This window comes from Pseudophryne corroboree, chromosome 3 (genome assembly GCF_028390025.1).
Source record: "Pseudophryne corroboree isolate aPseCor3 chromosome 3, aPseCor3.hap2, whole genome shotgun sequence".
Lineage (NCBI taxonomy): Eukaryota > Metazoa > Chordata > Amphibia > Anura > Myobatrachidae > Pseudophryne > Pseudophryne corroboree.
Genome location: NC_086446.1, coordinates 180,445,149 through 180,470,682, shown reverse-complemented (window position 1 = coordinate 180,470,682; position 25,534 = coordinate 180,445,149). Strand labels below are relative to the sequence as shown.

General features: G+C 46.3%; 1 protein-coding gene across 10 annotated transcripts in view; it reads right to left on the bottom strand.

Moving 5' to 3' along the window:
* KAT6B (lysine acetyltransferase 6B) overlaps positions 1-25,534 on the bottom strand; it is a 340,449-nt gene that overhangs the window by 301,882 nt on the left and 13,033 nt on the right. For all 10 annotated transcript variants that reach the window (XM_063958656.1, XM_063958655.1, XM_063958654.1 and 7 more), the window contains one exon: positions 24,676-25,502. In XM_063958656.1, the coding sequence (XP_063814726.1) occupies positions 24,676-25,296 (621 nt within the window). In that variant the 5' untranslated portion in view covers positions 25,297-25,502. The remainder of the gene's footprint in view (positions 1-24,675; positions 25,503-25,534) is intronic.

Sequence of the window (25,534 nt, the reverse complement as noted above, 5' to 3'; positions counted from 1 at the left end):
AATGCCTGTTGTCAACCCTATTTAAAAAACATAAAAAAATGGTCAATTTGTCTGCATATTAATTTGATGCACTTTGTTTTGCCACAACAGTCATGTACCTGCGGTATTAAGCGTGGTCAAATACATCCTTCACACCATGGTATTTTCAGTGTTGTAGTTAACCACTGCTGTAGTCTGCACCACAGCAAAGCAAACACTCATCTGTATTTTCTCAGTCCTCAAGGCACCCTAACAGTCTATGTTTCAAGGATATTAATACTTAAGCACAGGGCACTTAATTCGTGCCTTTGTCAGTTTGATTACACCATCCTTGCCCAAGCATGGATAGCCTTAAAACCTGGACTGTTACGGTGCCTTGAGGGAAAAGGGAAATGGTTATACTTCCTAGTTTCCTAATGGAGAGTACCAAATGGATACTACTACACTGGTTCAAATTAAGGCCTGTACAAAGAGGTATTATGAGGTTTATAGAACAAATACAGTGCCTTGCTAGAGTATTCACCCCCCTTGGCTCTTTACCTATTTTGTTACATTACAACCTGTAATTTAATTATTTTTATTAATCTGAATTTTATGTGATGGATTTGCACAAAATAGTCTAAGTTGAAGTGAAATGAGAAAAATGTATCCAAAAAAAAATAAATTATTTATTTTTTGTTTTTAAAATATTTTTTTTTAAATTGGCATGTGCATATGTATTCACCACCATTGCTATGCAGCCCCTCAAAAGTTCTGGTGCAACCAATTACATTCAGGATTCACAAAATCAGTGAAATGTGTGCAATCTAAGGGGGAGATTCAAATGTTTGAAAATTCAGTTGGGAGTCTGTTTTTTCCTATCTAATAGACAGGAAAAAACAGACACCCAACCGACTTTTCAAACATTTGAATTCCACCCGAAGTGTCACATGATCTGTCAGTATAAACACACCTTTTCTGAAAGGCTCCAGAGGCTGCACCACCACTAAGCAAGAGGCATCACACCATGAAGACCAAAGAGCTCTCCAAACAAGTCAGGGACAAAGTTGTTGAGAAGTACAATTCAACTTGTTGAGAAGAAGTACAAGTCAGGGTTGGGTTATAAAAAAAAAATAATAATAATAATAAAAAAATAAATATCCAAATCTTTGATGATTCCACGGAGCACCATCAAATCCAAATCTTCAAATTCAAAGAACATGGTACCAAAACAAACCTGCCAGGATAGGGCCGGCCACCAAAACTCACAGACCAGGCAAGGAGGGTATTAAGAAGAGAGGCAGCACAGAGACCAAAGGTAACCCTGAAGGAGCTGCAGAGTTCCACAGCAGAGACTGGTGTATCTGTGCATGTGACTACAATAAGCCGTACATTCCATTGAGCTGGGATTTATGGAAGAGTGGCCAGAAAAAAAGAAATTACTTAGTGTTATAAATAAGAAGGCACGTTTTGAGTTTGCCAAAGGGCATGTGGACGACTCCCCAAATGTATGGAGGAAGGTGCTCTGGTCAGATGAGACTAAAATTTAACTTTTCGGCCACCAAGGTAAACGCTATGTCTGGCGCAAACCCAACACATCCCATCACCCCAAGAACACCATCCCCACAGTTAAAAATGGTGGTGGCAGCATCATGCTGTGAGGATGTTTTTCAGCAGCAGGGACTGGTAAACTGTTTTGAGTCGAGGGAAAGATTGAGCAAAACCTGTTTCAGTCTGCCTGTGATTTGAGACAGGGACAGAGGTTCACTTTCCAGCAGGACCATGACCCAAAGCATACTGCTAAAGCAACATTCAAGTGGTTTAAGGGGAAACATTTAAATGTGTTGGAATGGCCTAGTCAAAGCCCAGATCTCAATCCAATTGAGAATCTGTGGTCAGACGAGAAGATTGCTGTTCACAAGCGGAAACCATCCAACATGAAGGCGCTGGAGCAGTTCTGCCTTGAGGAATGGGCAAAAATCCCAGTGGCAAGCTCATAGAGACTTATCCAAAGCGACTTGCAGCTGTAATTGCCGCAAAAGGTGGCTCTACAAAGTACTGACTTTAGGGGGGAAAAAATTATTATAAATATAAATAGTAAATAGTTATGCACGCTGAAGTTATCTGTTATTTTGTCCTATTTGTGGTTTGCTTCACAATGGGAAAAAAAAACACACATCTTCAAAGTTGTAGCCATGTTCTGTGAATAAAATGATGCAAACCTTCAAACAATCCATTTTAATTCCAAGTTGTGAGGCAACAAAACATGAAAAATGCAACAGAGGGTTGAATACTTTAGCAAGGCACTGTAAATACTGTATGGAGTACACTGTGAGACACTAGAGCGCTAGGGTAGTACATTAGTGGGTTTACATGTGTTCCAATTGCTTTGCACAATGTTGATTGGGGGGTTAAAAAGAGCACGTTATGTTTATTGCCATCCAATGCACGATTATATTTCATTTCAAGCAGAACAAAATAACAGACACCACTTTGTATGTTCAATGTGAATATGTGGGTTTAACTTAAAAACACATTTGATTCATACAACAGAAAGTTTAGAAATGCTGATTAGGCACAGCATAATGGGGGTCATTCCGAGTTGTTCGCTCGTTATTTTTTTCTCGCAACGGAGCGATTAGTCGCTAATGCGCAATGTCCGCAGTGCGACTGCGCCAAGTAAATTTGCTATGCAGTTAGGTATTTTACTCACGGCATTACGAGGTTTTTTCTTCGTTCTGGTGATCGTAATGTGATTGACAGGAAGTGAGTGTTTCTGGGCAGAAACAGGCCGTTTTATGGGTGTGTGCGAAAAAACGCTACAGTTTCTGGGAAAAACGCGGGAGTGGCTGGAGAAACGGAGGAGTGTCTGGGTGAACGCTGGGTGTGTTTGCGACGTCAAACCAGGAATGACAAGCACTGAACTGATCGCAGATGCCGAGTAAGTGTGGAGCTACTCAGAAACTGCTAAGAAGTGTCTATTCACTATTTTGCTAATCTTTCGTTCGCAATTTTGATAAGCTAAGATTCACTCCCAGTAGGCGGCGGCTTAGTGTGTCCTGGTCAGGACTGCACTATATTTACCAGTGACGTGCGGTGAGGTCAGGGCCTGGGGAGGCACTGCAGCTAAACTCCCCCCCCCCCCCCCAAAAAAAAAAAAAGTGCAGTCCCCCCACACCACTAAAACCAGCACCAGGCAGAACCAGCCAGGGGGGATAATGCCATAGCAGGGGAGACACTCAGTGTGGGGTCCCCCTGCCATGCCATTAAACACCCCCCAAACCAGTCAGCCCAGGGCTGGAATTCCTCGGAAAGTGGGGTCCCCAAAAAATCAAAATGGGGTCCCCCCTCCCGAGCAACAACCAGCACTGGGCTGATAGCCCAGTGCTATGCCCCGCACCCCTGGTGGCGGTGGGTGCGGGGTTCATTGTATGTTCTGTTCTTTACAGGTGGCCTACAGATCCCAGCAAGCCTGCCCCAGCATGCTGGCACTTGGAGAACCACAAGTGCCAGCATGCCCGAACATAAAGGGCCCGCTGGCACCTGTAGTCCACCTGCAAAGAATAGTAATATTGTTCTTTACAGGTGGCCTACAGGTCCCAGCAAGCCTGCCCCAGCATGCTGGCACTTAGAGAACCACAAGTGCCAGCATGCCCGGACATAAAGGGCCCGCTGGCACCTGTAGTCCACCTGTAAAGAAAATATAAAAAAAAAACACACAACACATTCTTTAAAAAATTCTTTATTAAACTGGGTCTTCACCTGGGGACGGCGGCCTTTAAGCTCTTTTGCATGGCCGCCGCCTTCCCAGGGCTTCCGGCGTCTTCACCTGGGAGGGCGCCACCTCCCCAGGGCTTCTGGGGTCTTCCTCCGGCGTCTTCACCTGGTGGGCGGCGGCTGCTAAGCTCTTTTGCATAGCCGCCGCCCATCCAGGACTTCCACGACGTCTTCACCTGGGAGGCGGCGGCCTTTAAGCTCTTTTGCATGGCCGCCGCCTTCCCAGGACTTCCAGCATCTTCACCTGGTGGGCGGCGGCTGCTAAGCTCTTTTGCATAGCCGCCGCCCATCCAGGACTTCCACGGCGTCTTCAGGAGCTCTTCTCCGCTCCTCCTCCGCCGTCGGACTGACAGCCGCTGCCTCGCGCTGACTTATATAAGTCAGCGGGAGGGGGCGGGGCGATGACGCGGCGAGCCATGATTGGCTCGCGGCGGCCATCTTGAATTTCAAAAATGACGCTGAGGCGCCATTTTTGAAATGGGTACCGCTTCCGCTGCCAAAACTCTGCTACCGCCGCCCGCCTCTCCGCATCCCGTACCTCCGCATCCCGTACCTCCGCCGCCCGGCCCGCCGCTTCCCGTACCTCCGCCGCCGCACCTCCGCAGGTACCGATGCCGCCCCATACAGTGATTGACAGCGGATCCAGTGACGGATCCGCTGGCCAATCACTGTGGCCTCACTCACAGGGACGTGCTTTCATAGGTTGAAAGCACGTCCCTGTAGGAAAGCGGCACCACTAATGGTGCCGCTTTCCCATGTTATTTCAATGGGCTTTTCCAGCCCATTGCTAGGGCCCGCCTGTGCCCGCCCCCCATACTTTTCCTAATCACTACGGGAGGCACCACGAACGGTGCCTCCCAAAGTGATTTGAACATATATAATGATAGGTAAAATAATAAAGAAGATACTTATGTGTCATAAGTATCTTCTTTGTATTATTTTACTCATTAATGACAGGGGAGGCACTGCCTCCCCTGCCTCCCCTGACTGCACGTCCCTGATATTTACTGTATTGTTCACAGACACTGGTGTGGTGTAGATATCAAGAAATCAAGGGTTTCAAAAAGTAGGACCAACATTTCGATTACTTATATATTAAGATTTTGGAATCTGAAAACAAACACACACAAAAAATGCACACACACCAACAACCACACAAAAATAGTATTATTCAGTCAAGTGGGTAAATGACACACTCACTGGTGTGATTGTTTAGAAAGTGTGGTAAAAAAGAAACTGTGAAATACAACAAGGCGATGCCGTTCAAACCATTATATAAATGGCAGGTTTAGGAAAAGAGAGCACTGCTGCACCAAGCTCTTGGGAGGGCAAGCCAGTCTAGAAGATAAACATCTACAGTTTTAGAGAGATTAAACAGATATTGATGTGACCCAGTCAAGAGATCAATTCTACAGCATCTAAAACAAGTCAAAGTGGCAGTGACTATTTACACACAAGGCAGGGCAACTATACTCCAAGGGGAGGAGGCGTAATAGTAGCGTAAACAGACACCATGGAATGCAGAAGCTCTTTCACAAGCAACAAATGATTTGGCAGCTTTGCAACTTCAGACATACAGTTTAATTTTACCCTGAAGCATAAGGCATGTAACTTGTGGCGCTCCATAACATTGCATCTCTAGCTCAGTTCTTAACAGCACAGATTATTATTATCCTTTATTTATATGGCGCCACAAGGGTTCCGCAGCACCCAATTACAGAGTACATAAATAATCAAAACAGGAAAATAGCAACTTACAGTTGAAGACAATATAGGACAATAAAGGGTAAACAAACATAGCTACATCAGCAGATGACACTGGAATAAGCATCATGTGAAAGAAGACTGCTGGAGTTGATACAGTTGAAGATGATCAAAGTAAGAGAAAGGATAAGCACATGAGGGAAGAGGGCCCTACTCTTGAGAGCATACATTCTAAAAAGGAGGGGTAGACAGACAGGGGTGACACAGACGGGGTACATAGAGAGCGTAGAACAGAGGGTTAGGATGAGATTTGGCTGGGTTTGGTGAAGAAGTGGGCCTTGAGAGCCCGTTTGAAGTTTTGTAGAGAGGTGGAGAGGTAGGGAATTCCAGAGAATTGGAGCAGCACGTGAAAAATCCTGGAGGTAGGAGTGGGAGGAAGTAATCAGTAGGCAGGAGAGTCGGCTTGCATTAGCAGAGCGAAGAGGACGGGTGGGAGTATAAGGGGAGATAAGGTCAGAGATGTAAATGGGAGAGGAGTGGGTGAGGGCTTTGTAAGCGGGTGGGAGAAGCTTGAAATGGGTTCTGAAAGGGAAGCCAGTGAAGGTCTTGTAGGAGAGGAGAGGTGGACATAGTGCGTTTGGTGAGGAAAATGAGCCGGGCAGCAGCACTGAGGATAGATTGAAGTGGAAAGAGGTATTTGTCAGGAATGCCAGTCAGGAGGAGATTACAGTAGTCCAGTCTGGAGATGACCAGTGAGTGGATAAGGGTCTTAGTAGCGTCCTGGGTCAGAAAAGGTCTGATCCTGGAAATATTTTTTAGATGAAAACGGCAGGTTTGTGAGAGGTGTTGAATGTGTGGTTTGAAGGAGAAGGAGGAGGAGTCAAGGATTACTCCAAGACAGCGCACTTGGGGGCTAGAGGAGATAGTGGTGCCATCAATAGATAATGAGATTGTGAGAGGTGAGGTTATGCGGGAGGCAGGGAAGATGATCAGCTCGGTCTTAGACATGTGAAGATTAAGAAAGCGCTGGGACATTCAAACAGATAGAGAGACAGTTGGAGATTCGAGTGAGGAGAGCTGGGGAGAGGTCCGGAGAGGAAAGATAGATTTGAGTGTCATCAGCATAGAGACGATATTAGAAATCAAAAAGGAGCTAATGAGGTTACCTAGTGAGGATGTATAGAGAGAGAAAAGAAGAGGACCTAGGACAGAGCCTTGAGGTACACCTACAGTTAGTGGAAGTGAGGGGAAGGTGGAGTCATAAGAGTAGACAGAGAATGAACGGTCAGAGAGGTAGGAAGAAAGCCAAGAGAGGGCAGTATCACTCAGACCAATGGAGTGAAGGATTGGTCTGCAGTAGGAGAGGGTTGTCCACAGTGTCCACAGTGTCAAAAGCAGCAGAGAGATCAAGAAGAATAAGTAGAGAGTAGTGGCCCTTAGATTTAGCAGCATGGAGGTCATTGCAGACTTTTGTAATTGCAGTTTCAGTGGAGTGGAGAGGACGGAAGCCAGACTGGAATGGGTCTAGCAGTAAGTGTGAGGAAAGAAAGGAAGTGAGGCGGTTGTAGACAATACGCTCAAGGAGTTTGGAGGCAAAAGGGAGAAGAGAGATGGGTCGGTAGTTGGAGAGAGTGTTTGGCTCAAGGGTAAGTTTTTTAAGAATAGGTGAGAGGAGTGCATGCTTGAAGGCAGAGGGGACAGTGCCTGATGAGAGGGAGAGATAGAGAAGGTGGGCAAGATGGGAACAGGCAGAAGGAGAGAGGTAGCGAAGGAGGGGGGAGGGTATAGGGTCAAGAGGGGAGGTGGTAAGGGGAGAGGAACGAATGAGGGCCATGACTTCCTCACCAGATGCATGGGAGAAAGATGTAAGAGTTGGTGAGAGGGATAGGGAGGGGTGGTAAGTTATGGGAGGAGGCTGGTTGCTGATGGTCTGGTGTGATGAGATGTCCTGACGTATGGAGTCAATTTTGGACGTGAAGTAAGTAGCAAAGTCAAGAGCAGAGAGTGAGGAGGGGAGACGAGGTGGAGGTGGGCAGAGGAGCGAGTTGAGAGTGGCAAAGAGGCGCCGGGGGTTGGAAGACTGGAAGAAATTAGGTTCTTGAAGTATGACTGTTTAGCAAGGGAAAGGGCAGTACTGAAGGATGAGAGCATAAGTTTGAAATGGAGGAAGTCTGCCTTAGAGCGTGATTTCCTCCAGTGTCGCTCAGCAGTACGTGAGCATTTTTGCAGATATCTGGTGCATTTGGTGTGCCAGGGTTGAGGTGTTAATTTGCGAGGGTGAATAGTGGTTGTCAGAGAGGGGAAATGGGGAGTTGGAAAAATCAGAAATATCACAGCGGTGAGTGAAGACCAGATCCAGTGAGCTCCCATTCACATGGGAGGGTGAGGAGGTCCACTAGGAGAGACCAAGTGAAGAGGTGAGGTTAAGGAGTTTAGAGGCAGGGGATTGTGTGGGGATATCGATAGGGATGTTGAAATCACCTAGGATAATGGAGGGAATGTCAGAAGACAGAAAGTGAGGAAGCCAGGAAGCAAAGTGGTCGATGAATTTTGAGGCAATGCCAGGGGGGCGGTAAATGACAGCTACTCTAAGATGGACTGGTTGGGAGAGGCGTATAGCATGGACCTCAAAATGTAGAGAATGTAAGGGACGGTTCTAGTGGTATGAGTTGGTAGGAGTAACTAGAAGGTAAAAGGATCCCAACACCACCCCCATGGCGACCCCCTGGTCGGGGTGTGTGTGAGAATGTGAGGCCACCAGCAGAGAGTGCAGCAGGAGAAGTAGTGTCAGAGGGCATAATCCAGGTTTCAGTAATGGCTAGGAGATGCAGGGAGTTGGAAATGAAAAGGTCATGAGTGGGGACCACTTTGTTACAGATCTGGCATTCCAGAGGGCACAGGATAGGGGGTATGAGTCTGTTGGAGAGATGTGAATGAGTGTATTAGGGTTGCTGTAGCGATGAGATGATATTAACTTTGAGTGCAAGGATGATGAGAGAGTAGTGATGGAGCGTGTGCCTGAGCTAGGAGGGGAAACTGCAGGAGGTGGGCAGGGGGGGGAGTTCAGTGTGATGTGGATGGGGGTGCGGGAAGATGACAGGGAAGGGAGGGAGGGGGCAGGGCTGAGTTGTGGGGTGGCAGGACCATGGAGCAGAGGCAAATAAAAGTGGGGTAACAGGAAAGGAGGGGGAGGGAAACAGAGGGTTGGAGGGGAGACAGAGGAGGGGAGAGAGGAAGAGGTGTAGGAGACATGGGGGGGGGGGGGGAAGGATAGAGGTGTGAACAGGGGGCAAGATACATGATTAGGTAGACACCGAGTGATGTGGGGAGTAGAGGAAAACCTTGACATAGTGTTATGTAGGTAAATAGGTGGAGGTTAGCTGAAAGTAGGAGAGGAGGCTGTAAGGGAATCAGAGCTGGAGAATTGCAGAAATGCAGGTGAGAAAAGCAGTGTAGGCTCAATGGGTGCAGATTTAGTTTGAAGTGAATCAAAAGCGTAGATAAAGTGGGTACAGAAATGTATTTGGACTGGTAGAAATTAGAGGATTGTGAGAGGGTTAAAAAGCAATGGTAATTCTGAAAGGATTTTTTAGTGTTTGTTGGTAAAATTGCATTGGTGCAGCTGTGCATAAATAACAGATTTCAAAAATACAGATTTGTTGGTAAAATGGATGGTTGTTGAAATGTCCAAGTAAGGCAATTTCGTGCTTTTGATTCACATTTGTTATTGGTTCTTCAGTTTTCTATGTTTTGTTTGAAAGGTGTGCCTCTGTTTTCCTTCTATTTCACTTCGATTGAACCCTGATGGAACGCTGCTATGTGTCAATTTTATCGCACTTTGATACAAAATGCACTTCGATATTAAAAGCACAGCCTACACAATAGAACTTAAGTAGTGGAATACTGCATGTGTAACTAATAATTGGAATCTACAACCACTCCCCACCCCCTAGAATGCCAGGCAGTAAATTAGCTTACAAGAACAACCAGCCATCCCACATAGATAACAGTCTGGTCTATACAATTCAAAACTAAGTAAAGTACATCAGAATGAGATACTATGCAATATTGTTTCAATTTGCATTACCTAACAATCTCAGTCTGGCCTAGAGAAGTATAATGCAGCAGATCTAACCCCCAAGTACTAAACAAGCAATTGGCTCTTCAATATCATTAGAAGAGTGTTTGTCCAGGAACATCCCAAAAGTAGATATCAGCTGTAATAAAACCATTTACACAAAAACAGTTTACCAAAAAGGACTATAATTAGGGTCGCAAGGATGTAATTTCTCTTTGAATGTATTTCTTTGGTATATGCTATTAATAGAAAGTAGTTTCATTTAAAACTATGCTTTTCTAAGAATAACGGGGACAAGCGGGACAATGGGGCAGATGTATTAAGCCTGGAAAAGTGAAAGCAGTGATAAGTGGAAGGTGATAACGCACCAGCCAATCATTACGGTTTGAAAAAATAGGATTTTAATACCTACCGGTAAATCCTTTTCTCTTAGTCCGTAGAGGATGCTGGGGACTCCGTAAGGACCATGGGGAATAGACGGGATCCGCAGGAGACATGGGCACACTATAAGACTTTGAATGGGTGTGAACTGGCTTCTCCCTCTATGCCCCTCCTCCAGACCTCAGTTAGAAAACTGTGCCCAGGGAGACGGACATTTCGAGGAAAGAATTTATTGTTTAAAACACGGTGAGTGTCGTACCAGCTCACACCACGAACATACCGCCGAACATGGCATTCAATAGAATACCAGCCAACGGCCTGAACAATACACAGCCACATGCTGAGAGAATATGTAACACAACCAGTGTGTCAACACAACCAATAAGAAAACACCGCACGGCATGGCATGCACAATGTCAGCAACAGCCTGACAGAACAGAAACACCACAAGAATGTAACCATCACCAATAACTGCAGCCACAGTACGCACAGGGACGGGCGCCCAGCATCCTCTACGGACTAAGAGAAAAGGATTTACCGGTAGGTATTAAAATCCTATTTTCTCAGATGTCCTAGAGCAGGGGTGGGCAATTATTTCAGCTGAGGGGCCACTTGACACTTTCCTGTCAGTACTCGAGGGCCGCACACAAAATAGCAGCCCCCCCCCCCCCCCCCCCCCCATGCACCAAAAATATAGGGACGTGGCTTGTGTGGAAGGGGCGTAGCCAAAAAATCATACAGATTCATATTAGGCTGCACAATAGTCTCCATTATTTAAATGATGCCACACAGTAGCGTCACTTACACACATTACACCAGGTAGAGCCCCTTTTACATTACAGCAGGTAGAGCTCTCTTTTAGACACTGTAGGTGGGGGAGGGTTTGGGTTAGGCTGAGAGGAGTGGAGGTTAGGGTTGGGCACCACCCTCGGAGGGTTAGGGTTAGGCTACTGGGGGAAGGGCCCTAGGTTTAGGCAGCCATGGGGGGTGGTTAGGGTTAGGCACCAAGGGAGGAGGTTAGGGTTAGGTTGCGGGGAGGGAGGGTTAGGGCGTTGGGAAGAAGGAAGAACACCCCTTACTCACCCCTGTCAGTTTCGAGATATCGGGATCCCAGCGTCGGTATTTTGAACGACGGGATCCCAAGTGGCGGTGAATCATACTGATCCAACACATACACAGAGCTACATATACAGAGTTACACAGACACATATACAGAGCTACATATACATAGTTACACAGACACATATACAGAGTTACACAGACACATATACAGAGTTACAGACATACAGTATACATAGAGTTACACAGACACATATAGAGCTACAGACACATATACAGAGCTACAGACACATATAGAGCTGCAGACACATATACAGAGCTATAGACACATATAGAGTTACACAGAGACATATACGTATACAGACACATACACAGAGTTACAGGCACATTATCATTTACAGTTACACAGACATAATATAATTTATGGTCCCTCATACCTTAAATGAAAGACTGTCACTGCATGAAAACTTTGACTTCTTTCTTTCATCCTACCTGCCATTCATAATAAAGTGCAGGAGCATCAGGGCTGTGCTCCGTGCTGGATAGCCCCGCTCCCTGCAGGGACACTACTTCCTCCTTTCTTCTTTCTGATAATCAGGGATTTCCCATTAAAAGGAGGGGGGCCCAGGACACATGCCCCGAGAGACCCCTGCTACTGAGAGCCCACCATTCTCCGCACGGCAAAGCAGTCCTTCCCCCTGTCTCAGAGGCGGAGCTTCGCCTGGCTGGCTGGGTGAGTGAGAATAGCAGGGGGAGGAGGAGCTGCGCTGACAGGGAGAAGGGGGCGAGATCACATAGTGCCGGCTGCGGCAACAGAGCCGCGCTGCCGCAGGCATCAGCTCGCAGCCACTGCTGGTGACCTGGGCTGGAAGCTGGCCGGGACAATGACAAGCGGCTCTATCGGGCCGCTTGTCATTGCATGCAGGTGGGAGGCAGCGGGCCGGGCAGGATCGGTTCGCGGGCCGCATCCGGCCCGCGGGCCGTATTTTGCCCACCCCTATCCTAGAGGATGCTGGGGATTCCGTAAGGACCATGGGGGTTTATACCAAAGCTCCAGACCGGGCGGGAGAGTGCGGACGACTCTACAGCACCGATTGAGCAAACATGAGGTCCCCCTCAGCCAGGGTATCAAACTCGTAGAGCTTAGAAAAAGTGTTTGAACCCGTTCAAGTATCCGCTCAGCCAAGCTGACGAGACTCCTTGGGCATCCGCACAAGAAGAGCCCATCTTCCTAGTAGAATGGGTCACCACGACTTCGGTAACGGCAATCCAGCCGTAGTACAAGCACGCTGAATCGTATCACAGATCTAGTGTGTAACAGACTGCAAAGACGCAGGCGCCCCAATCACGCTGGAAGCATACCGGACAAACAGAGCCTCTGTTTCTCCAATTTGAGCCAAATTGACGACATAAATATTCAAAGTCCTGACTACATAGAGAGACCTTGAATCAGCCAATGCTTAAGTAACCACAGTCAGTAAATAGGCTGGACTCTGCGAAACACCGAGACCACTTTTCTGGCAGAACTATTATCAGAGTTCTCAATTCCAATATATCCACCTGGAAGATCAAACAAGGGCTCTTGTGAGACCCAGCCGCTACCTCAGACATCCGCCTTGCGGACGCCAAAGCCAAAAACATGACCACTCTCCAAGAGAGAAATTTTAACACCACCTTTCATAAAGGTCCCAATCATTGTGACACAAGAAAACGCAAAACCACGTCAAGGTCCCACAGTGTCGATGGAGGCACAAATGGAGGTTGGATGTGCAGTACTCCTTCCATGAAGGTCCGAACTTCCGGAAAGGTTGCCAATTCTTTCTTGAAAGAAAATTTATAAGGCCAAAACTGCACTTAAATGGGCCTGCCCCCACACCTGCTTGCAAAGAATGGAGAAGAACGACCCAGCTGAAATCTTTTGTAGTAGCCTTCTTGGATTCACACCAAGACACATATTTTCTCCAAACACGGTGGTAAGGCTTCGCCGTTACTTCTTTTCTAGCCTGAAGAACTGTGGAATCGACTTCACTGGGAATACCCCTTCTGGCTAGGATATGGCGTTCAACCGCCACGCCGTCAAACGCAGCCGCGGTAAGTCGATACACGCCCAGATCTTGCTGTAACCTTTCCTCATGTAGAGGAAGAGGCCAGGGATCTTCAATGAGTAAATCTTGAGGAACTGGATACCAAGCCCTCCTTGTTTAGACCGGAACAATGAGGATCGCCTGAACCCTTTGCTCTTCTTACATTTATCACCTTCAGAAGAGTGAAAACTGGGGGGGGGGGACACACACATAACTGAAAACACCCAAGGTGTCCCGAGGACGTCCACTGCTAGAGCTTGAGTGTCCCCTGACCTGGAACAATATCCCTGAAATCTCTCGTTGAGGCGAGACGCCAACACGTCCAATTGAGGCACTCCTCCAAGACTTGTCGCTTCAGTGAAACTTCTTGATGACGACTGTATTTCTCCCGGAAGGAGATCGCGTCTGCAGAGGAATCTATTTCTCCGACGTTCATATACAGAACGAAGATCGCTAATATAGCGTTTATCAGGCTTTCCACCCAGCGGAAAACGTTTTTTCGGCACCTGCCATAGCTGCGTTGCTCTTGTTCCGCCCTAGCGGCTTACTTACACCACTGTCAAGTCATCCGACATAATTAACGCGACCAGATCCCGAAGCATATGTTCATTGAAAATAGCTCTTAATTCAAGAAAGCTTATTGCAGACAAGCTTCCCAGCTTGACCTCTTCCTCTGGAAATACTTCCCTTGGAAGGACTGCTCCCCAGTCTCGGAGATCTGCATGCATGGACACCATGATCTCATTCAGGATTCCGAACCTTCGTCCCTCTAGGAGGTGAAAACTGAGCAGACACCCCAGGATCAAAATCCTGGCCATTAGGAATATATTCCAGCGCATGTGCAGGTGAGACCCGGACCACATGTCCAACTGGCCCCGTGAAAACCATTCTGGCCTTCGACCTGCTCACCGAAAAGGCCCCTTAGGCCGCACCCATCTTCTTCATCAACGGAACATATTGATGGATTGTCACAGCAAAACTGATCCGACTCCGGATCCTCAGACCTCATTTCATAGGAACACACAGAACCTCAACCGTTCAGTATCTACTCTGATACCCACCTCCGACGTCTGCGTCATTGGGAACAACAGCCTTCCCCTGTGTTGAAGGACAGTCAGAGAGAAACAACGATTTGCACTTGTGTCTTGACCTTGCCCTAATCAGGGGAGTGTCCCAGTACCGAATAACAATGACTCTCACTATTGAAAGAATACGATCCTACTGCCATCTCTCCGGTGAAATGGCAAAGACAATCCTGGATAACAACCCAGGTAAGCCGAATGCAGAGAAAAACGCATTTAAACCCTTTTCTACATTTACGTGCTGGAGCTCGCTGGCCTGAGAGATTCCATCCTGTAGTTCAACTATGTAAGGAGAAAACCTTGTTTTCCTTTTTTTTTTTTTTTTTTGTAACAGGGACAGCAGGACAATGCCCTGAACCTGACACAACTCTGGTATGGCGTCACGTACTACCGCTCCTTCCAGAGGGGAAATGGCAAGATCTATTTGAAAAATTAGAGAGGGAAACCATCTGTAAACGCCAGTATATCCCCCTTTGGATTCTATAATTAACTCACAGGTCCAAGACCATTCCCAGACCGACTGAAGAGTAGTAGACAAGTGCCCACCGGAGTGGGCTTTAGCCAGATAGACCCAGCGACATGCGGTAGATGTGGTAGAAACAGAAAACGACATCCACTTCTGCGAACCTAACAAGGCTGCAGAACTCTTACCTTTTCACCTTCCACTATCTGCACCGAAAGGGAAAAAAAGAACGGTATCGAACCGGTTAAAATGACTGCATCCCACAACAGAATGCGTCACCAACCGTTGTGAAGGAGTCTAACTCACAAAGTTAGATTTACCAGTGGTATCCGCCGAGATTAACTGAACTGAGGCATCCCCAAACATCTGTATATCGTCCCAGGAAAAAACTCCAGTATCTCCCGGAATCAGCCTCAGCATTCTCCCGGCCACATCTCCTGCCGTCACACGGCAGCCTGCTATAATGTTATAGAGAAGAATTAACATAAGAAACCTCCCCTCTCTCTTTAGGGTAAACTATTGGATGCCTTTCCGAATATAAACACTCCCCATGTGCATGTAACGCAAATAACTCCAAAGTATAGAAATAAAATATCACTTAGCTTCCTGTGTACGATCCTTTGTGACAGGGCTCTGTGTCGACCAGGAGTTGACTTTCATAGTATTCTATCCGCAGCGGGAAAAGAATAAACATTCGGACTCCTTGTGATGATCTGAGACCAACTCGTCACGGCCGACCTAGCTTTATCAACAGAGCGACCAGCACATGAGAAGGAACACTTATTATAAATCACTATATGAATATACATAATGCAATACACAAAAAAAAAAAAACACACACACTATTATATATTATATTATATTATATTATATATATATATATATATATATATATATATATATATATATATATATATATATATATATACACATACGGATTGTTCGGAACCGTCGGGTCCCTAGTGACATTAATGTGTTCTGAATGTGTATGACCATGTACTGAATGCCCCAATTATGGATCTAACAGGAAACCTTATGGTCGACAGAAAACCCAGTAGTCGTCGACAGCAGGGAGTAGTAACCAGGCGAAATAACATTCTTGCGACCCTGAGGGGTCCGAGGGGAGTATACATAAATAATTTTAATAACACTCCCCCACATATACTACCATGTCTGTGCTCGAGCTACAGGCCCATGGAACCGTACCATACATATACATATAAATATATGTACAGGCATAAGGCAGTTACATGTTAATTTACACCCAGTAATAACAGTTGGTGCCGACAGGGTCACCCACATACTACTGTGTCTCCCATACAGTGTTTACTTTCGACAAGCATACAACTACCGACCTGTTGACTCTGCATCTACTGTATCAAGTACCAACAGGTGTCGGCAATGCAGACAGTGATCCCCATAGCTGTTTGTGACAGAACACTCACGCATGTAGACACATGGGGACTAAAGTGGGTATATCTGACAGGGAACACACAGAAAATTATGCACAACAATGATTAAATGCCCATTTCTAAAAAATAGTGCTATATATCCCTCAATATAACACTAAAAACTCTGTGCCCCCCCTCGTTTTCACTGTACACCTTTTTGGCGGGGACAGAGAGAAAAATGGCGCTGAACACTGTTGTGAGGGCTAAGCCCCGCCCCTTTTCGGCGCTGCAGCCCCGTTATAATATAGTGTCTTTATGCAGGCAGTGGACCATATATAGTGTCTACGCACTATATACCTCCTCAAATAATATACATATATTGCTGTCCAGAGCGCCCCCCCCCTGCACCCTGCACCCATGTAACCGTTGGTGTGTGTGGGAGCAATGGCACGCAGCGCGACCGCTGCTGTATCCTGGCAGGGGTATTGTAAACGGTGCCCGGGGCCCGAATATGCTCATTTGCCAGTGTAAAAAAAAGAGACCCTCAGTGACTGCTGCCCAGGGCGCTCCCCCCCAGCGCCCTGCACCCTGTGAGTGCCGTTGGTGTGTGGGAGCATGGAGCGCAGCGCTACCGCTGCGCTTACCTCCGTTACTGAAGTCTTCTGCCGTCTGAAGCCTTCTGTTCTTCTAATACTCACCCAGCTTCTTTCTTCTGGCTTCTGTGAGGGGGGTGACAGCCCGGCTCCGGGAACAAGCAGCTAGGCACACCAAGTGATCGAACCCTCTGGAGCTAATGGTGTCCAGTAGCCTAAGAAGTAGAGCCCTTGAACTAAGAAGAAGAAGTAGGTCTGACTTCTCTCCCCTCAGTCCCACGATGCAGGGAGCCTGTAGCCAGCAGGTCTCCCTGAAAATAAAAAACCTAACAATAATGTCTTCAGAGAAACTCTGTAGAGCTCCCCTAGGGTGTGTCCAGTCACTCCTGGGCACAGAGTCTAACTGAGGTCTGGAGGAGGGGCACAGAGGGAGGAGCCAGTTCACACCCATTCAAAGTCTTATAGTGTGCCCATGTCTCCTGCGGATCCCGTCTATACCCCATGGTCCTTACGGAGTCCCCAGCATCCTCTAGGACGTCTGAGAAATGACAGTTAGGAGCTGATTGGCTGGTGCATTATAACCTACCACTTATCACGTCTCCAGGCTTAATACATCTGTCCCAATGTACGTTATCTGGCAATTTGTTTTGGAACCACTGGTTAAACAAAACTATATTTAAAAAAAAAAAAAAAAAATCCACACAAAAAAAAAACAACTGAATTTATTAGATCTCTTCAAATATAAGTACATTATGTCAGTTTTACATGGCTCTTGTTAATGTTGACAGGTCTCAGTCACTATCCCACACTTTGATGCTCAATCACCTCTTCAGACTTGTATAGTGTTCACGCTAGGCTGTTTTAGCAGGGCATCGCGCCCTGCCCAATTTTTAAAGGGCAAAATGCGACCAGCCCCTTAAGCAGCACCCTGCTAAAACAGCCTGCGGTTCCGCTGCCACTGCATGAATAGATGCCGTGGGCAGGTGCACGGCATCTTTTCACAGGAAAGGGAGCACTTAGGGGGAAGCCCAGCACGCCCCCATCACTGATGCCGACAGCTCGGGCATGCCCCCATTAGTGATGTGGAGGGGCAGGCCTGCTTCCAATTGTGACACTGGTGGGGACATGCCCCTCCCCAGCTGGCCGCGTGCACAGAGTGCTGCCGCAGCTCCTGCACCCTGCCGGCCCAGAATCCTGAAGTGAACACTACTTGTATATTTCATGCCTTTTCTTTACTGCACAAAAGTCATACATTTTTCATGAGCTAGCCTCATTCAATGCTAAACAAAATGATACAAACTACAAAAAACAAGTATATTCACAATGCATTAGTGACAAAGGTTTAAATTTACTAACTGTCGGGTTTCAGACTCAATAATTAGAATTATTTATGGCTGCACTTCACAGCAATAATAAAGTAACGTTCACCACTATGTAATAAATATAACATGCAGGGACAGGGGTCCTGAAAGGAGCCCATTCCAACTACATGTAAAGAAGGGAAATCATCGCAAAAGCAATAATGTCACTTCTTTATCAGGGGTCGGGGCCATATCACGCATGTGTGGCCGCCATTGCTGGAACCGTCTCCCAGTGATTTCTGTTATCTGTAGCCCATAAGCCACTATAGGATAATACCATCTGGAGATGGCATTACCTATTGAGGCCAAGCTTGGTACATAGGACAGCTTCATAGGCACCAAAGACACCTATGGGGGCTGTAGCTATTGTCAGAAATGGAGGGATCACAGCAGTTATCAGAGGAGACTTATTGCTGGTATCCCCCGAAAATTGATGTTTTTGGGGAATATCCTGTAAATATTATTTGGAAAAACAGGTCTTGTGTGTTATGGTTTCAGATTTTGGTTGCCATTTTGTCACTTAAAAACTAAATTGAGGTAAACAGACTTATGTAGCCATGGTGGCAACACAATAAAAGGAACTAAGACACTCTAGAACAGTGATCTCCAATCCGTAGCTCGCCATAGTATTTTCAGCAGCTCACAGAGCGCACGGGCTTGGGCAGTCACTGGCACTCCTCCTCCCCCCTTCATTTTTAATATGGTCCCGGCTGTCAGACAATCAGAGCTCGTGGACCGGCAGTGGCAGTGATCGTGCCGAGCTAAAAAAAAAAAGTGGGTCCCAGGGACACCTCACTTTTGAAAATTGGGGTCCTACCGGTCTTTTTCTGGGTCTCATCGGAATGAAGGTTCTTTTAAACTTAATCTTGTTTGGACACTACAAAAGTGTTGCAAGGTGGGGGGGATGGGGCGACAATGCTGCTGGGCTGTGTAGCATGCAGGACACCCTGCACCAGAGGTGTAACTAGACATTTTGGTGCCCTTAGGCAGAAAGTGAATTGGTGTCCCACCTCCCAGACCGCAAAGTGCAGGCAATGCACGCTGAAGGGATGCCACAAAATTTTAGGGGCGTGGCTTCAAGGGAAGGGGCGTGACCACATAATAGTGCCAATTCACATTACACCACACAGTAGTGCCGCTTATACACACTGCGCCAGGTACAGCACGTTATACACTTTGCACCAGGTAGAGGACTTATACACACTGCGCCAGGCAGAGCGCGTTATACACACTGCGCCAGGCAGAGCGCGTTATACACACTGCGCCAGGCAGAGCGCGTTATACACACTGCGCCAGGCAGAGCGCGTTATACACACTGCGCCAGGCAGAGCGCGTTATACACACTGCGCCAGGCAGAGCGCGTTATACACACTGCGCCAGGCAGAGCGCGTTATACACACTGCGCCAGGCAGAGCGCGTTATACACACTGCGCCAGGCAGAGCGCGTTAGGCACACTGCACCAGCTAAGAGCACTGAGGCACACTGCACCAGCTAAGAGCACTGAGGCACACTGCACCAGCTAAGAGCACTGAGGCACACTGCACCAGCTAAGAGCACTGAGGCACACTGCACCAGCTAAGAGCACTGAGGCACACTGCACCAGCTAAGAGCACGGAGGCACACTGCACCAGGTAAGAGCACGGAGGCACACTGCACCAGGTACGAGCACTGAGACACACTGCACCAGGTAGAGAGCACTGAGGCACACTGCACCAGGTAGAGAGCACTGGGACACACTGCACCAGGTACGAGCACTGAGACACACTGCACCAGGTAGAGAGCACTGAGGCACACTGCACCAGGTAGAGAGCACTGAGGCACACTGCACCAGGTACGAGCACTGAGACACACTGCACAGTGTCAGCAAAATCAGTCACCAGCGCCCCCCCCTATCTCACTGCGGGACCCACAGCGTTCTGGCAGCCAGTAGTTCTCTTCTCCCCCTTCCTTCCCTCCATCTCGTCTCCTCTCTCTCTCTCCTCCCTCCCAGACTATAAGGCAATCCATCACCACATCACCTGTGGTGATGAGGAAAAACACAGCCGACCACAGCTCCAGCCCCCCTCCCTCCGAAGACGCCAGCCAGGGAACCCTTACAGCTGCAATAAAGCTAGTAGTCACCGACCACTTACTCCCGGCACCAGCTGCACAGTCGCCGCGGGAACCCCGGACCCCTCAGCAAACCCAGGCAGACACTCACACGGCCGTGACTAACACGCGTCACGGCCGCAGCTATACATAATACCGCCACCATACTTCACCGGGTGGCCATAGCGGACTGACTCACGGGAACGCACCACACGTCACGCAGGGATCGGCGTCCTCCGTGACGCTCAGCACACATCTCTCCCAAATCGGGCCGTGAGTACTGTCCTTAACACGATAATGTCATACCCCTAGGGGACACACTTGTTATTCACCTGCCTGGTACACCGCAACATGTATTAAAGTCAGGTATCTGTTGTTTGGTTATCTCATTTTATCTTGAAACCAGGAGAATGGCACTCAGCTGTCACTATGAAGTATAAATGACCATTTATTTGTTGTATATTTCATAAAAATGACAAAGTAATCTGTTGTTTAACCTCAACAAGAGGCAACATTACTCCATCTTATGCGCACAGTTATGCCAACAGCAAAAGGATTAAATATACTTCAAAATATATCACACATCTTTTAGGTTGGTTACTTTTTTTATTCAATAAGTAATTTTGACTACTTCAAGCAGAGTACAATTGGTTGGCAATGCAGCTGCAGTAGTCAACATATAAAGACAGAAAGAAGAAGAGATAAGAACATGCAAGCAGAGGATTAATAGAAAGGTTACAAGCAGATCAAAAACTATGGTACATTGCAGGGTGCAGAACTTGAAGTCATTGCATTCTTGGGGGTAATTCATTTGCCAGCGAAGGAAGCAAACTACTGTTGCTGTAACATTTACATGCCGGCAAAGGCAACCCGATTCCCATCGTTCGCTAGCCCAATTCACTCAAAAGTGCTTGCTACCCTATGGAGTAGCACATACTTTTCAACTAGATCACGCCGCACTTTACGTAAAGTGCTGTGAGTGTCGTGGGAATTTAGCCGAGTGAACAAGTCCCCAACAATTGAATTTCCCCCTTGTGGTGTGAATTAAATGGACAAAAGGCAGGCCTTTTTTGCCGTTTTTTTTCTTTTATCTAATAATGCTAAGGACATGTCAGTGGTTTTCTAGTGATTCATAAGAACACGATAGCCTATACACACACGTAAACCAACTCTGACCCAAATGTTCATAAAGTTGGAAATGGTAGAGAGCAGCATGCAGCACACACTGGTAACATAGTAGCATAGTTTTTGAGGTTGAAAAAAAGACAATGGGGGAAATTCAAATGTTTGAAAAGTCAGTTGAGTGTCTGTTTTTTCCTGTCTATTAGATACGAAAAAGCAGACACCCAACCGACTTTTCAAACATTTGAATTTCCCCCAATTTGTTCATCGAGTTCAACCTATTAGTCTTAAAATATTGTAGTATAGGAGATCACTAATTTTAGCTTTGGTGAATGTTTAACGGTTATGTCCATTCCACTTTTCTTTATATAGTTATTTTATTGTTAAAGTGCATGATTTACCCACCATTACCCTGAATATCCTTATCCATTAGGAATTTATCTGGCCCTTTTCTTAATAGTAGTGACCGAGTCCGCTATTACTACTTTCTCAGGCAGGGAATTCCAAGTACGTATTGTCCTTACTGTGAAGAAACTCTTCCGTCTCAGTGTGCTAAATCTCTGCTCCTCTAACCTAAGCGGGTGTCCCCGTGTCCTTTGTGGTGATCTTACCAAAAACAAATCCCCTGCTAGCTCTGTGTATTGACCCCTTATATATTTGTAAATATTAATCATGTCCCCTCTTAATGTCATTTTTCCAGTGTAAATATACCCAGCCTATCAAGCCTTTCCTCGTATTCTGGCATTTCAAACCCCTCAATCTTAACATTTTCTAGTTCCAGGTTGTCCTTTTTATAGTATGGTGCCCATAGTTGTGCACAGTATTCGAGATGTGGACGCACCAGTGATTTGTACAATGGGAGTATAACACTCTCATCCCTTCCATCAATTCCCCGCTTTATGCATGCTAATACCTTGTTTGCCTGTTTTGTTGCATTCCTACTTTAGGTACTACTGCTAAGTTTGTTACCAATGGGGGTAATTCCAAGTTGATCGCAGCAGGAAATTTTTTAGCATTTGGGCAAAACCATGTGCACTGCAGGGGAGGCAGATATAACATTTGCAGAGAGAGATTTGGGTGGGTTATTTTGTTTCTGTGCAGGATAAATACTGGCTGCTTTATTTTTACACTGCAATTTAGATTGCAGATTGAACACACCACACCCAAATCTAACTCTCTCTGCACATGTTAAATCTGCCCCCCCTGCACTGCACATGGTTTTGCCCAACTGCTAAAAAATTTCCTGCTGCGATCAACTTGGAATTACCCCCAATGTGAACACCTAAATCTTTTTGCAGTACAGAATCCCCTAGTTTCTTCCCATTCAGTATGTGGGTAGTGTTTCTGTTCTTAGTACCAAAGTGCATTACCTTACATTTGTCTATGTTGAACCATATTCTCCATTTTGCTGCCCATGTTTCTTATCTAAATAAGTCGTTCTGTAGAGATTTAGCATTCCCCTCCGAATTTATAACCTTACACAGTTTGGTATCATCTGCAAAAATTAACACTGTACTCTCTAGACTCACATCTAGATCATTTATGAAAATGTTAAACAAAAGTGGTCCAAGTACAGACCCTTGTGGCACACCACTTAGTACTTCAGTCCAATTCGAAAACGTTCCATTTACCACCACTCGCTGGTCCCTTTTACCCAACCAATTTCTAACCCAAGTGCTTATTGTGCTCCCTAGCCCAAGTTCTCTTAATTTGTAGGAGTCTCATGTGAGGTACTGTATTGAAAGCTTTGGAAAAGTACAAAAACATCACACCCACCTCTTTACCCGGATCTAGGTTCGCACTAACCATTTCATAAAAGCCTATTACGTTAGTCTGATATGATCGATCCTTCACAAATCCGTGTTTATTGGTTTCGAGGAACTCCTGTATTCTATCCCTTAAAATACCTTCCAGTACTTTTCCCACTATAGATGTAAGACTTACTGGTCTATAATTACCCGGTTCAGATTTACTTCACTTTTTAAATATCGCACTACTTCCGCTATACGCCAGTCTTTGGGGACCATGTCTGATGTATGGGAGTCAATGAAAATCAAGTATAGGGGTCTTTCTAATTCGCAGTGTAGCTCCATAAGAACCCTTGGGTGAATTCCGTCGGGACCAGGTGACATTAATCTTAATTTTTTTTTTTTATCAGTCTCTGACTACTTACTCACTTATATAAGCATTAAGCTGCGAGTCATGAACGTTACTGAGGTTATGTGTTAATCCCGACATCGGGTCCTCTCTTGTGAAAACTGATGAGAAAAACTCATTTAATTTTTCCGCTATGCCACTGTCATCTTTGGTTAGGACACCCAAATTGTCTTTTAAAGGCCCTCTACTCTCTTTCTTTACTCTTTTGCTGCTGACGTATTTGAAAAACTAGTGTAGAGCAAGTTCAGCAATTACCAACTAAACATGGTAATACTACCCTGTAGAGGACTGTCATATCACGTTCAGATCGCAATGCCGGGTCCCACCCGGAAATTGGAAACTGTTCCTTCCTGGGTGGGACCCGGCATTGGACCCTTACACACCGGCTTCCCAACCCGGCAATAAGCCAGGTCCGGTTGCCATCGCGGGCGGAGCTGGAATCTGGGGCGGACGTAGAGGCGGCGCTGGGAGCCGAGATGATCTCTATGCCGCTTCTGCCTATGCTGTGAAAGGGTCCCATCGACCCAGCAACCCGCTCACACTGCTCCTGACCCGGTATTAAACCCGGAAATAACCTCTCTTTATTCCCCGGTTGAATTACCGGGTTAGGTGACCCGGGAATGCGGCAGTGACCCCTTTCACACCACACAGTGACCCGCGTCAACCCGGAAATATACCGGGGCAATACCGGGTTATTTGTGTGGTGTGAAAGGGGTATCAGTTACACAAAAGTCCTTCTCAAATTTGATTAAATATCTGAAGTCCCCACCGTTCTAGTGCATTTTATACAACATCGTAGTGCGGTGATAACAGCGCAAACTTCCATAAAACACAGTGTTATTACATAAGCTTCTTATATTCATTTTATGATGAGTAAATCCGAATACACACACGATCCCCTATATGCACCACCCAGGGGGATATTTAATACCATCCAATCATCTTCTTTCATTTGTCAAATACAGCCTGTTAACTCCCACACACCCCACAATGTGTACAAAATAACGCATCAATGTTTTGTAACATTCCACACGCACTGTCATTGATAAATTTGGTATGCAGGCTCCTATTTGGTATCTTTACTTCCTATAATGGATATCATTCAGTGAATAAAGCTAATCAAAGAATACCAGAATCAAGCAAACAATAGTTCCTTAAACATGGGTCACTGAGTCCAGATAAGCTCAGGACTTTATAAAGATTTGAAACCTGTGCATAGTGTCAATCAGGAGAAAGTCAAGAAAGCTTGAAACAAATCAAATAACAGAAAACCCCACTAATTAAGTCCTTAGTCAACGAGAACCAAACATAATGTATTGTTTATTTTATCATGATCACTCCATTACAGGGTACATGGGTTACACCAAGACACTCACCTGGTCCTGTTCATGAGGGAGAAGGCTGACTGGTGGCAACATGGATGTGGAAGAAATGCAGTATCTGGATGCACCTTTGCCTTCCAATCCTCCGTAGTTAATCCTGTACTGTGGGCCATCTTTCAGCAGTCTCCCGCTGTTGACAGCCCTTTTAGCTGCTAGGCGCAACCTACGCTGAAAAATAGGGTTTGCCACAATTCCTGCCAGATCATTCTGACTACGCAAATACTTCTCAATATTCTTAAGAGATGAACCATTGGACTCCTGCAGTCCTTCTACTGCCCTACGAAGGAGTTTATTCCAATCCACACTGCGCAGGTCTGCAGTGACTGGTCGCTGCCCCTTGACTGATTTAGGTAGAGGACCAGGCTTGGTAGTTGTTAGGCGTCCAGGGTTCTCTGGGTCTTTATATGAAGCCACACCTTTGTTGAGGACCTTGAGAACTGAGCCATCCTGTACACTGAGTTCAAGTTGCTCAAACACAAGTCTCTTATCAAGACCATGAGACACGCACACTGCATGACAAATCCGCTCCTCTGACGGACGCTGTTTTTGTCTTTTTACCTTTTGTATGGCTTCCAAAATCCACTCCGTGTACAGAGGGTTTGCAAGTTTTACCATGGTTAAAAAACTGTATCCAAAAGCCAGGTGCTACCCATAGAGGTCATCCGTGCGCCACGATAAACATCCAGCCAATAATCAAACGTATCCTAGGTTGCATTCGGCAACAGCTCACACATATCCATCTTCATAGCAGAATTCCATCAGAGGAAGTCACATCAAACGAAACAGCTGGAATACACTAAATCCGTGTCATAAAACAAAATCTGAGGGAAAAGAGGAAACACACTTCATTAAA